At 37.5% G+C, this 14,949-nt stretch overlaps 1 protein-coding gene across 1 annotated transcript; it reads left to right on the top strand.

The window, feature by feature from the left end:
• Nucleotides 1-3,464: 3,464 nt before the first annotated feature.
• LOC125396882 (protein DEK-like) lies at nt 3,465-5,976 on the top strand. The gene is given in 4 exon segments (XM_087902812.1): nt 3,465-3,616; nt 3,618-3,765; nt 3,767-3,892; nt 3,894-5,976. Coding segments are annotated over 4 exon segments (1,170 nt in total). The 3' UTR covers nt 4,638-5,976.
• Nucleotides 5,977-14,949: the final 8,973 nt, after the last annotated feature.

The raw sequence follows: 14,949 nt of genomic DNA on the forward strand, positions 1-14,949 counted from the left end.
AACTCTGCTTTCTTAGAACTGGAACTAACGGTGTGTGCCACCACTGCCCAGTGACCATTACTATTTTCCAAATATATTCACTGTGCTGAGGAGATGGCTCAGCGTTTAGGAATGCTCCTTGGTGTTCCAGTGGACAAACGTTTGGTTCCCCACATTCATGCCAGGCAGCTCATAACTACCTGTAACTCTAGCTCCAAGAAATCTGAACACCAGCCAGGTGGTGTTGGCGCACACCTTTAATCCCAGCACAGGGAGGGAGTGGCAGGTGGATCTCTGTGAGTTCGAGGCCAGTCTGGTAGAAAAGAGCTAGTTCCAGAACAGGCTCCAAAGCTACAGAATAAAACCTGTCTTGAGAAAAAAAAATCTGAACATCTTCTTCCAGATTCCATGGACACCCAACACATAAGTGGCAGCACCTTCACAAATAAAAAATAAATCTTTAAAATATATGTCAATAATACAGATTTTTGCATCACCGACTCATGCCTGTACAGAGTACCTTGATATCATTGCTAAATTCAATTTATAAGAAAAGTGGAATTATTAATATTCCTCTTACCTGCTCCACTTCTCAATCTAAACTCTTAAGTTTACATGTTAGAAGTTTTCATATTGTATCAATCTTTTTGATAAATGGGTGGGAAAAGAATTTTCTTAAAAGAAAAATGCACTATATTTCTTAATAAAGCTCAGTAGGTAATAAGATTCCTTTATCATAGTTAAATAGTTATTAGTAGAACTAATATAAGTCTCTAATAAGGCATACCTGCAAAAATCTAAATTTTACTAATTATTAAAAGGTTACTTACCAAAGGGCTTTTCCATACCACTTGCAGACAATAAAAGTTTATAACTAAGACTATATATGCTGATGTAAAAGTGGGTGGTTCTTCCTAAAAGTAGTAACATCCTGTCCTCTGAATGCAAGAAGACTGCTTGAGATACATCTGTAGAGCAGAAAGTCCTTACCAGAAAGGTAGCTCTCTCAAACAGAAGTACTTCATTAGTCTCAATAATTTCAGAAAAAATTTGCAGGTTCATTTCCAGTTGCTGAACATTAGGAATCAGCTGATAAATAATACTGGACCAAGCCTAACAGGACAGAACCACAATCAACTATTACTAACAGGTAGACAGTTCTAGACCGTTGAAATGAGTAAGTACCCTACAAGACACAGACAGCAAAATACATTGATAATTGAGTCCAAAACAAATACAGACGTTAAGTATAACAAAAATCAAACAAGCAAATTAACCTAATGCTTGATTGGTATCCTTGAGTTGAATTTTTAGAGTTCAAACACTTGAAAAATGCTGGAGAAATGTCTTTCCATGAGCAAACAGGTAATTTTTTTAAGTCTTTATTTTTCTGTTCAAATATTTATACGTCCTCCCCTCTACCCATTCCCGTCCTGCTCCCCCACTTTCCTCTCCTCCCTCCCCTTCCCTCAAGAGAGGGCAGGGAATTCCACCCTATGGTAAGTCCAAGGCCCTTCCCCCTCCATCCAGGCCTAGGAAGGTGTGCATCCAAATAGACTAGGGTCTCAAGAAGCCAGCACATGCAGTATAAACAGGTCCCAGTGCCATTATCAATGGCTTCTCAGTCAGCCCTTATTGTCAGACACATTCCGAGAGTCCTGTTTGATCACATGCTCGCTCAGTCCCGGTCCAGCTGGATTTGGTGAGCTCCCATTAGAAAAGGCACACTGCCTCAGTTGGTGGACCAACCCCTAGCAGTCCTGACTTCTTTGGTCATCTTCTCCCTTCTTCTGCTCTTCAATTGGACCTTGGGAGCTCAGTCTGTTGGTCTGATGAGGGTCTCTGTCTCTATCTCCATCCATCGCCTGACAAAAATTCTATGGTGATATTCGAGATAATCATCAGTGTAATAGTAGGGCAAGGCCAGTGCAGGCACCCTCTCCTCTGCTGCCCAAGGACCTAGCTGGGGACATCCCCGTGGACACCTGGGATCCCCTCTAGAGCCAAGTCTCTTGTCAACCCTAAAATGGCTCCCTTAATGTAGATATCTTCTTCTCTGCTCCTATGTCTGCCCTTCCTCCATCTACATGCCTCCACTCCCCCATGCTCTCCCCAGTCTTTTCCTTCTCTCTTCTTGCTCTCCCTCTCCCCTTCCTGCATCCCCACCCCTACCCCTACCCCTACCCCCACCCCCATGCTCCCAACTGAATTCTCAACAGAAGAAGTTCAAATGGCCAAAAGACACTCAAGGTCATGTTCAACCTCCTTAGCGATCAGGGAAATGCAAATCGAAATAACGTTGAGATACCATCTTACACCTGTCAGAATGGCTAAAATCAAAAACACCAATTCCAATTCTCCAGCCTTTGCTGGAGAGAATGTGGCGTAACGGGAACACTCATCCATTGCTGGTGGGAATACAAACTTGTGCAAGCACTTTGGAAATTAGTGTGGCAGTTTCTTAGGAAATTCAGGATCAACCTTCCCCAGGATTCAGCAATACCAGTCTTGGGAATATACCCAAGAGATACCCTATCATACTACAAAAGCATTTGTTCAACTATATTCATAGCAGCAATATTTGTAATTACCAGAACCTGGAAACAATCTAGATGCCCCTCAATGGAAGAATGGATAAAGAAAGTGTGAAATAGATACACATTAGAATAATACTCAGCGGTAAAAAAACAACGACATCTTGAATTTTGCTTGCAAATGGATGGAAACAGAAAACACTATCCTTAGTGAGATAACCCAGACCCAAAAGGATGAATATAGTATCTACTCACTCATTAGTGGACTCTAGTCATAAACAAAGTACATTGAGCCTAAAGTTCACAAGCGTAGAAAAGCCAAATAACAAGGTGAACCCAAATAAAAACATATATAGTCCTCCTGGAAATTGGATGTAAACAGGTAATTTAATGCCATCATGCAGCCTTAGGAAAAAGTTGCAAAGTATGATCTATTGTGTTAAAAACATTCTCATGCAGACATCCAATAAATATTGAAGTCCAACGTTATACACAGCTTTAAAAGTAGAAGTAATGCTATATTCTACATACATCCAAGAGTCAATTTGGTACCAGAGCCACAAAGACAAGTAGCCCTTCCCTTCAAAGACAAAACATGTCATTATACAAAAAACAGCTGGGATTACAATTTTCAAATGTTTGGTCACATCTGTAATAATTACTGATTCAATTGAATTTTCAAAAGTCTCTCATGTGGAGGAGACGCGCGGCGTGCGCGGCAAGGCTCGCCTTGGTGGGACTGGCCTGGCCCGGCGCCAGCGGCGGGAGGGCGGTGCGATTTCTCGCCTCGCGCATGCCCGGGGAGGCGGCGGAGTGGCTGAGCCTCCGGAGTGGGCAAGTCGGGAAGCAGCTGCCGCCGAGCGGTCGCCGCGGTCCCGCAGGTGCGTGCGAGAGAGCGAGCGAACCAACCGGAGCGTGCGACTTCCTCTCCGCCCGCAGGTCCCCAGCAGCATGGCGACGGTGGCGGCCCCCGCTGCGGAGGCAGAGGACAGCCCAGCGCAGCCCGCGTCCGAGAAGGAGCCCGAAATGCAGGGTCCCAGGGACGAGAGTGATGAGGAGAAGGAGGAAGAAGAGGACGACGAGGAGGAAGAGAAAGAAAAAGAGTCTCATTGTGGAGGGCAAGAGAGAAAAGAAGAAAGTAGAAAGATTGACAATACAAGTGTCTTCCTTACAAAGAGAGCCATTTACAATTGCACAAGGGAAGGGTCAGAAACTTTGTGAAATTGAAAGGATACATTTCTTTCTGAGTAAGAAAAAAAACAGATGAACTTAGAAATCTACACAAACTGCTTTACAACAAACCAGGCACAGTGTCCTCATTAAAGAACAATGTGGGTCAGTTTAGTGGCTTTCCATTTGAAAAAGGCAGTACCCAGTATAAAAAAGAAGGAAGAAATGCTGAAAAAGTTTAGAAATGCCATGATAAAGAGCATCTTTGAGGTTCTTGACTTAGAGAGATCAGGCGTGAACAGCAAACTAGTGAAGAGGATCTTGAATTTCTTAATGCATCCAAAGCCTTCTGGCAAACCATTGCCAAAATCCAAAAAATCTTCAAGCAAAGGTAGTAAAAAGGAACGGAACAGTTCCGGAACAACAAGGAAGTCAAAGCAAACCAAATGTCCTGAAATTCTGTCAGATAAATTCATTAGTGACGAAGATGAGAAGAAAAATAAGGAAGAGTCTTCAGAAGATGAAGAGAAAGGAAGTGAAGAGGAGCAACCACCAAAAAAGACAGCTAAAAAAGAAAAAGCAAAACAAAAAACTGCTGCTAAAAGTAATAAGTCTGTAAAAACTGCTAATGTTAAGAAGGGAGATAGTAGTACTACCAAGAAGAATCAAAACAGTTCCAAAAAGGAATCTGAATCTGAAGACAGTTCTGATGATGAACCATTAATTAAAAAATTGAAAAAACCACCTACAGATGGAGAATTAAAGGAAACATTGAAGAAATTGCTGGCTGATGCTAACTTGGAAGAAGTCACAATGAAGCAGATTTGCAAAGAGGTATATGAAAACTATCCCGCTTACAATTTAACTGAGAGGAAAGATTTCATTAATACAACTGTAAAAGAGCTAATCTCTTATACCAGAGGACAGACGGCTTACTCTGATTTGAAGATATGATTTATACCAGCAAAGAGAATGTATTTTCTTTTTTAAGTCTATTGTTGCTAGAACTCGCTGCTGACCCTTTGAGTGTTAAATATATTTGAACTTGCTGTTTTAAATTGCATTTCCTTGCAGTTTTCAGTTTAAGTCTTGCATGGCAGTAATTGTTTCTTGCTTTTAGAGTTGTACATTTTGGATTTCTTTATTGTAAGGTCATAGATTTCTGAACTGTTGTGGATTTTAGTGCACTTAATGTTAGCTTAAGACACTTTTAATCAAAGCAAAACCTATTATAACCAGCATTTATACGTGCAGAGACTATTGCAGTATTTAGTATATGCAGTATTTTGAATACAGCATCTGTCAGTGTGAACATAGTGGCAGTTTGTTCATCATATTAGAGCACAGCCGTTCAGATGACCGAGTTGGAAATTTTTCTGCATGCATATATATGTCAAGTTGTCAGCATGACAGAGTGATAGATGTTATTTTTGTGTTTTTAAAAAAACAATTTGTTGTATATAATTTTTTAATTTCTTTTGTGTAGATCAATTTTTAAACTCATGTAGGTAGGTGTCTTTACACTCATAACAAAAGAATGTCTGTGTTCAGCCAGGCAGCATGACAGAGCTATCAGTTCAGTGGTGACAGCACTGAAGGGGACTGTCCAGTTCTGCTTTGCTCTGAAAGTGTCATCAATTTGTGGTATGTTAAGTGTCATAGAAATTTTATATTGAGGATAAACCAAAATCAACACATCATGAGTTTCAAAAAACTGGGAAAGGGTGAGCACACTTGGCTTATATATGTGAATTTGATAGTAACTAGTAACTAAACTTCTTTGACCATTATAATAATTATGATTAAAAGTATCAGATGTGATGCCAGAAGATGGTATATGAACAGTGTAGGGTAACTCTAATTAAAAGTATCAGATTGTAATGCTGGCAATGTAGGTATCTTTGAAAGTATTTCTCAAAAATCATACATTAAGTTTCTTTGAAGTATTATAGAAATGAAGGCTGTTTGATTTTTAAATTTTGGTCAATCAAGTAAATATGGTCTGCCCCTGAATTTAAATTTTGCCTTTTGACTGTCCTAATAACCTATTTGTGAATTATACAAATAAGCTTCTTTGACAAGAGTGACAATTGATGTACCAACTGAGTGTTTAATTTCTGCATCATAAATCAGATATATTAATGTTGAGCATTAACAGGTATTTTCACATATTTGACTTTAGTATGCATAGAGTGAAATGGAACAAGTAACTAAATGGGGACTAAAAATTGGCCTTTACTTTTAAATAATTTGTTATAAATCTTGGCAATAAAGAATAAATTGATGTTTTAAATGTCAAAAAAAAGTCTATTGTATGATTGCCTGAAACTGAGTTAATCCAGGAGTATGACCAATACATGCATACGAGATTAGTTTCACCCTCTGAGAATCCTCTTCAGGTGCTTGTATTCATACTTCAGTTACAACACTTCCATTATTCTTACTATTTTTCTGGTTAGGTGTACTTTGTTCTTCTGTCTCTTTCTAAGATGTCAGGAACCTATCTTAGCCATTTGTGAATGTGACAGCATCCAATAGATAGACAATGAATGCTTGTTGAATAAAACGATATAAAAATTTAAGTCAGTTCTATGCAACATTGATGTAAGAGATAATAGTAGCGCCATGTCTCTGTTCCAATTAGTTTTACTACTTAGGCATAGTGTTCCAAGTTCCCAGGTTGGTGTTAATGTCACTGCTGAATTTACCTTGGAGAAGGCACCAAAGCTAACCACAGCAGAGACATTGTCACTCACAGCAGTGTTGTGATTAGCCAATTGTCTTTGGTCGTGTTATGTATTGCCATCCTTCACACCGCAGCTGGTTCCTATCAGTGAGTCATGTCCATCCTTATTCACAGTTACCTGTTTGATGGGAATAAGGCTTTGAGAGAAATTCGGCCCATATCAATCTGGAACAGTACTTCCTAGATAGGTATCTCAAAATGTTGTTATTAGAGTGAGCCTGGGTCAACATCATACTGGGGAAGAATGAATGAGTTAAAAAAATCAAATGCTGTTTTTAAAAGTCCAGTGGCTTTTCTCCTTGGCAAGCCAGGTTTCTTTCTGTGCATCTGGTTGTAGACACTTGTCAGACAAGTAGAAACTGAAGCTCTAGCTACCAGTGATAGAGAAGGATCCTATGCCACCCAGCGTCACCCTTGTCAATGTACACCAGAAGCAGTCTGAAGGAATGGTCTGACCACATGAGGATACAGAAATCATCAATCTTTAAACCACGAGTAAGCAAGACAAATGGAAGAAGCAGGAGTCTATGTACCACTAAGGTGACTTCAACTTCATCCACAGAAATACTGAGATTACCTCTAGACTTGCAAACAGTGTGATAATCATTCCAGCAATGCTACCTAGGAAGGATGAATGCAAGTCTCCAATTTGGCCTGAAAGCTCAAGTTATAATATACTTTACATGTATCACATCTCATTCTTCAATTCACGTCTCCCATTTCTCCACTAAATGCTTTTCTTCCATTGCTATCTGAATTTAGGCAGATTAGTTTATACCATAAGCATCTAGAAGTACCTGCATATTAGATACCAAAATAATCCCTGAGATTACAGTGGTCAAAATGAATGGAGGATATTAAGCAACATTTTTTGCTATGACAAAGAACAGTAGTTGATTAATCATATTCAAACTGGCAAACTTGGTAACAGTGTCAACCCAACCTAAGATTAAAACCAAATTCTTTTGATGTTAACTCTGATGTTCTTTGAAGTATGACAAATCTAGATGGCTATGAAAGTTGTAACTATTTTAGTTCTGTTAATATCCTTCTAACTTTTATTCATGCTCCAAAAGTAGGAAATGAAGGAAACATACACACCTTATACAGAGTTTCATCCCAGATGACAAGAACATTCTAATGGATGAGATAAATGCTTTAAGTCTTCTTCTCTTTCTTTAAAAATCTGAATTAAAAATCCAATAAATGGATCAGCATGTAACAGTTCTACTCTTTTACTACAAAATCAGAGGTGTAATTATTTTACCGTATTTGACAAGGACCCTCACTCTGTCTTCATAGGAACCTTCAGTATTATTATTTCTCAAGCAAGAGTATATATGTGCTAATGGCTACTTGATTTCTTCAGACTTATCCTGGTTTTGCTAAATATTCATTGAGAGCACTTTTAAAAAATGAAATTTATCATGCAGAGTTATCTGTATGATATGTTGTATCTACATATAGCATATATGTGTGTTTTATACACACACACACACATATATACACACACACACACCCTCCAACCTGCCAAATCTAGGTCATTTTAATATGGCAGCATGTATATTACAATTTTGTAAATTAAAATGCTTTAATCAACTGACAATTCTGAAATATTTGCAGTGGATCTATGAAAATAATAGTTATTCTAGGTGTAGCTGCTGATTATACTAGATGACATCATTATTGCTATCAGTTTCACAAACAAGTAGGCACATAGTACTTACCCACCACAATCCCATAGGTTCAAAACCAGGTTTCCCAGAAATAGAACATGAGACTGCTCTACATCAACTAGAAGATAAATGTCACAAATCTAGTATTTGCAGTAAAGACCATTAAGATCATAAAAGAACACTAACCAATGTTAGTGATTAGTGGTTTTTGGTACTTTATCAGTACCAAAGTGGAGTGAAATGCTCAAAGCCATAACAAGAAGGTGATTTTTCAGCTTCGTCATGTGGTTTAGTGGCAAGGTAGGTACCTACACTACCCTAAGCTAAAGGATTGCCTTGTGTCAGTGATTTTTAAATTACAGTAGTTTAGTACCCAAAGCTGAAACAATCTCCTATTACAATATTAATGTTAAGTTTTAACACGCAAGACAGTGACACACACCATTTCACAGATCTTCCCAACCCTACCTTCTTTCTCCAACTTTCCCCCCAAAAAATTAATGACAGCAGAAGAAAACAAACATAAAACATAACAAAACTAACTTCTGTACTGATTTCCTCAGCAGTTAATGACTTTATTGATTTTCCTATTTTTGACTCCCATGACCATGTTCAATTCTCTTTGAATCATTTTTAGTATCTCTTAATTTCATTCTTTATTTAATACTCTTATCATTCAACATCAAGGAGGGTCCTTAATAACTCATGCCTACACTACAAGAGAAAGCCTTACTTACCTCATCCATTAGGCTACTGCACGGTTCATCTTCTTACCACCACTTTGAATATATCACTCCCCATTCAAAACACTTTCAATGACCCCTACATATTTAATAGGAGTGCACTCAAGGTCCTTCACTTTTGCTTCCAATCTACCCTTATAATCTCCAGAAATTCCCATTAACACATCCTTTCACTTCAATCTATTATGTTTTATTCATAGTCCTCCCAAACCTACTACCTCCCCACCCCCCAACATATCTCACATTCAGGGGTCGAAACTTGCTAAATCAGGCCATGTGAGAAAACCTATACCATTTAAGCTAGCTAAATGTGATGGAAGACATCTACCATGGGCTCACAGAGGTTGATAGTTACTCAAATCTTGTTCATTTGCCATGCAAAATTACTACTGGCTCAGGTTTACTAGATCTTCAACATTTTAAATAGTAGCTTGAATTCTAGATTTTTATGAAAACGTTTACAGGAGATTATTAATTTAAATTGTTCTAAAACAATGCACAAAGTCAAAGCACAACCATAGACCTTATCCAGCACACAGGCTGTTTGTTTGCGACCTCTGCTTAGTGGTTCCCTCCCACAATCCATTTCCAACCTTTGCTACAAAGTACCATCCCTTCTTCCTTTCAAAGGATATTCTAAAATTCAAACTGATTCCCACCTCCTCCAAAAGTCCTCCTTGCCTGACAAAAATCCCATTTACCATAATCTGAACTCATTCAAACATTTATTAAGCAACTACTCTCTGCCAGGCACTAAAAACCTTCAAGAAGGAAGAATTTAAGATTTTACCATGAATATATTTCACAGTCTAACAATTTTGTTCTATATAATTTATGCACTAGTTAACTCAATCACATTGAAATATTTCCTGTGTCTATCCCAAGCTGTTACCTAAACCAACTGCTATCTACTTTTATACAATTTCATTGTTTCATAATATATAGACACAAACCATTCATGATAATGTACATCATACAGATTTTAAAGTCAAACAGACTTTAGTTTATATGACAGCGCTACCTCTGTATGACTTTATGAAAGTCATGAAAACTTTTAGAATTTGCTTCCACTTCTGTGAAAAGGAAGGAAAGAACATAGTACTGACTTCCCAGGACTGCTATGAGGATTCAAAGAGCTATATACATAAAAGTGCCTGGCACATAGTAGGTGTACAAACTACTTCCCCTTTACCCTTTACTTCCCCCTCCTTGGAAAAGGAATCATATCTTACATGTCTTTGTATTTTCAACAGAGTCTATGAGAGAGTAGGTGCTCAAACTGCTATTAATTTAAAGACTATGCTTATGGTCTAGAACTAAAAAAAATGGAAAGAAGTGCTACTGAGAAAGGGAAAGACAATAACAAAAGAAGTGACAGGATTCAGTGACTTAATATGGAGCATATGGGATAGAAATCAGGTTTCTCCTCCCATAGCACAGAAAGTTCTCATCAAGTGGCCAATGGTCCCACTGCCAAATCCAGAGGACTTTTTAGTCCTTACTTTCTGCAGCATGACACTGTTGACTACTCACTTCTCCTCAAAAATAATTCTGTTCTCTTGGTCTCTGGTATCACATCTACAAACTCTCTGGAAGATCCTCCCCCATGGACTCTTATTCTTTTTTCTGTCCCTTAAATGTTAGGGTTCTTTGGAACTCTAACAGTGGCCACCTTCTCATCAAAACATTTTTCCCAAGGCAAGATAACTGTCATATAATATTACTTTATCATCTGGATACTAACTAGGTAACATCAGTACTGATTTCTCGATGTGTTCTGTCTGTACTGTAAGCATCCCAAATGGAATCTATTCAATGTACTCAGCTCTCCTTTCAGTTGGCTCCACCTTGGTGAATGTAACCAGCCACCTAGTCTAAAACCTCTCATCCTTCCAGTCTTCTTTTTCCTCATAATTCTCTCCAAGTTCCCCGGAAAGTTCTGTTGCTCTGTCACCTAAGCATATCCCCCAACACAGTAGCTTCGCACCATATCTACTACAACTACTCTAGTCCAAATCAAGCGCCTGCCATCTCTCAAAGTTTTTTAAAATTATAGAAATTTACTTCTCATGGTTCCAAAATCTTGAAAATTCTGAGATCCCACCACCAGCTCAGTGAAAACCAGCTCTCTGGCTTACAGATGCTACCTGTTTCTACCCTTCCATCACTCTAAACTCCCGCCCACATTACACATATAGTAATTCCTCCAAATTGCTGAGTTTTATACCATTCTTCAAAAAGACCATGTCTGTGCATGCATAATTGTACGCGCTGAGCAGAGAGTCAGAATGGTAACCTGAGAAGTACTAATGGTGGTTGTCTCTAGGGAAGTGGCTTGACAATAAGGAACAATGTAGACTTTATATATTTAAATAACACTTGAAGCTTTCACAAGTGTTATTTTGAATTAAAACTGTAGCTCTGATCATGTTACTTTCTTATTGTTTAAAATTCTCTTATAGGTTAACTATCTTATATGTCAATCTTGGCTTATGTGGCATTTTACATATAAATCCCATTTCCTGCTTCCCTGTTAAATGTTGTATTACTTTGTGTCCCTATGGTTCTTTATAACATTCCTGTTCTGTTATCATGAGAGCAACTGAAAAGAATAAAGAACGGAGCTTTGGGGAATCATAAACACTTACAGGGCAGAAAGAAGCAAACAGGATAAATATTGTCTTTTTTAAAAAGCTGGAGGGATGGTTAAAGATAAAGGAAGAAAATCGGGGCAATAAAGCATTAAACAAAAAGCCAAGAGAATAGAATTTTGAGAAGATAGAAAATTTTAGAGCTGTCAACAGTGTTTGATATTAAAATACTTCATAATCGTTTTAGTGGCAAATTTACCATCCCAACAAATGCATTTTAACATCTACCTGATGAATTACTTACATCATGGTTTCTTCTTTATTTCAAATTTCAAAATGCAGGAGGCTTTAAATTTAACAAAATAAAACAACTTTTTTAAGGAATGACAAACCAGGAAAACACTAACACATTAAAGTCAAACAACGTTGTAAGAGTAGTACTCTTTTTACCACTTTTAAAGAAAATCAGTAGCTGCATCAAAAGGGATAACAAATAAAAAAGAATGCACTATATGAAATCTGAACATACAGATTTCATAGTCTATACATTTAGCAACAAACACAGATCTGTCTTCATTTCTGACAAACCAGTTTGCGATGATATGCTAAAACATTAATACCAATATTTTTCATTATATTTATACTCTCTATAAGGAAATTCAGGAAATATTAATGAATCAATTTACTACTTGACGTATTCTTAGAGGCAACTGCCCTATCCTACTGGCAGGCTGGCAAGAGACGCTGCTAGGTATATACTTGTTGAGTAAATAGCCTATTTTAATAAACAGGATTAAATAATTTACAACATTATGCTTATAATGCTGCTGAATTATATAAACATCATTTTCAGCAGTTTCAATAGTTATGAACATCTTGCTATGAAACTATTCATCGGATTCAGGGTAATAAACCAACTGTTGATCCGTTAGAAACAGAAATCAGTGGTACTAAGAAAAGAAGTTTCAACAATTTCTTCAAAATGTGAAGAAAAAGTCTTCTAGGAATTGAGTAGTGAAAATATAAACAGGCTGTGTCATAATGAAGAGAAGAACACAGACTAATATCCCAAGTCTGACACTTACTAGCAGAATGTGATGAATTTTTAAGTTATACTTTCATTATCTGTTAGAATAAAGGTAATATGAAAACTAAAGTAAATTTGAACCAGAATAAGCGTCATAGTACTTCAATAAAGAACTCTACTCTACTAAACCCACAAAGATATAAGGCCTATCCATTTAATCTGGAAGAGAAAATTTGAATGTATCAAATCAAGACACAGAAAAACATTTGGATGAGTACACTTTTTAGAGGCTAGAAATCAGCTCTACAAGTGTTACAAGCCATAGGAAACTATCTGGACCAACATTTTTACAGTAACTGAGATACTTATCAATAAAACTGTATATAACTATGAAGGATAAGAACCACATCAAGTGAGAGAATAAGTAGTTAAAATGAAAATATGAAGTCCTTTTTATTATGCATAAGAAAACTAATCCAATGGCTTGGATTCTAAAATAAACATGAGACATTTAATATAAGGATTCACTATTAAGTTCAAATTATGAACTGTACAAAAACCAAACGATGTGTACGCTTGAATAAAATCTATGCAAATATGAATTGGGGCTTTTATTACAAGACCGTAAAATGAAGGGTGCTTCAAAACAAGAAAGAAGAGTTTCACCATGCTGACAGCAAATTAATGCCCCAAATAAGAGATGTAGTAGGCTTGCCTTGCTTTGATAAAACCACATTTGCATTCACGTCATATAAGAAAAATAGCGACAAGTTTGAACAAGTCCTTAAAAACATTCAAAATTATGTCAAATGAGGAACCAGAGATATTTTAAAGTAAGGATAACAAAATTTTGGAGGGAGGGAATGAATAAGATAAATTGAGATATTGTGTATTCTCAAACATGTGTAGAGAACAGAATAGAAAGAAAAGTAGACTTGGAACTCTATCTAAGAAACAGCTTTCTTTCTTTCTCTCTCTCTTTTTTGGTGTTTTTCATGACAGATTTTCTCTTTAGATTTGGTGCCTGTTCTGTAACCAGGCTGGCCTCAAATTGACAGAGATCTGCCTGCCTCTGCCTTCTGAGTGCTGGGATTAACTGTGTGCACCACCACTGCCCAGCAGAAACAGCTTTCTAATCACCAAGTTTCTGCTTAAATTATAGAAGTCTACACTATACGCTAACCCCAAACGGAAATAAAGTTCCTTCTCCTTTATATCTCAGAGTCTGGAGCATAATGTGCTTAAGAGATGTTTATTATTTATAAAATCAGATTGGGAAACCTTATAGAACAATGCTAACTTGTCGCTAAACATACTAAAGATGCTAGAAACCCAGATTGAAATCATTGAAGTCTAGGCAGAGTGATGCCTTTCTCAACCAGGAGCGAAGAACAAAGCAGACTTCAGAAATACTTAGATGCTTCAGAATGAAATAACAATCTGCTTCAGAATAAGGTATTCCCAGGATTCTTGATTCATTGTTCTGGAAGCCATGCTATCCCAGAAGTCTATACTAACAGTCTAGTCACAAAGTGCTATTAAGTTATTTCCCAACTCAGAGTAGATGCTCCAAAGAGAAGCTATAGGTATATAAAGAAAGAGAAATGGCAGAATGCAGAACTCCTTACTATTCCCAAGTTTTCCTGTCAATAAGGACAAGGACCAACTCCTGCATTAAAAACATCTTCAGTTTTACTGTATGCTAGCTAATGCCTATGATGTTCCTCTTGGTATAGAAAGTTACAAACAGACATTCTCCCCACAAAATAAGCAGGAAAAGGGTCCCTATTCTTGCCTAAGAAACAGCAGGATACACAAGAAGCTAGCTAAGAGAACCCCACTTTGCAAGCAACCTAGAAATGAGAGTTATTCCCAAGGACAGTGAGCAATAACAACCAGAATTAGGCCACACATTCTGGGGAGAAATGCAAAAAGGAAAAGCATGCTCCAAAGCAAATTCATCAACCTGTGCATTCCCAAGCTGCTGCAATCAAGTGTATTGTGCATATTATTAATAGCCAAGGTCACCTTGCTTTACAATAAGATGAAACATCTTACTTGTTGCACCAAGGCGACGTGTGTCTCTGGCAATATAATTTGCAAAGATAATAGACCTCATGCTGGTCTTACCAGATCCACTTTTACCCATTAACAGCACCTAGAGACAGAGGAAAAACGTTAGTAATCTGGAGCAAATCTAGTGTAAAGGGATCCATTTGTCCTCTGTAGCTGGCATTTTACCAAAGTGTAAGTACCAATGACCAGTATGGACACCTGTAATTAGTTCAACTCTTCCCCAAGTAACATTCCAAATTCCAATCACTTACCTGTTATCATGTGCACATCATTTTAGCAATACAATGGCAGTGAGTGCATTATTATGCATAATATTTTTTAAAGATTTATTTCTAGTATTTTAATTTTGCATTTGTATGTGGGAGGTATGTGCACATGAACGAATGCAAGTTCCAGCAGATGTCAGA

Source organism: Myodes glareolus, chromosome X, assembly GCF_982192425.1.
Source record: "Myodes glareolus chromosome X, mMyoGla1.1, whole genome shotgun sequence".
Taxonomy (NCBI): domain Eukaryota; kingdom Metazoa; phylum Chordata; class Mammalia; order Rodentia; family Cricetidae; genus Myodes; species Myodes glareolus.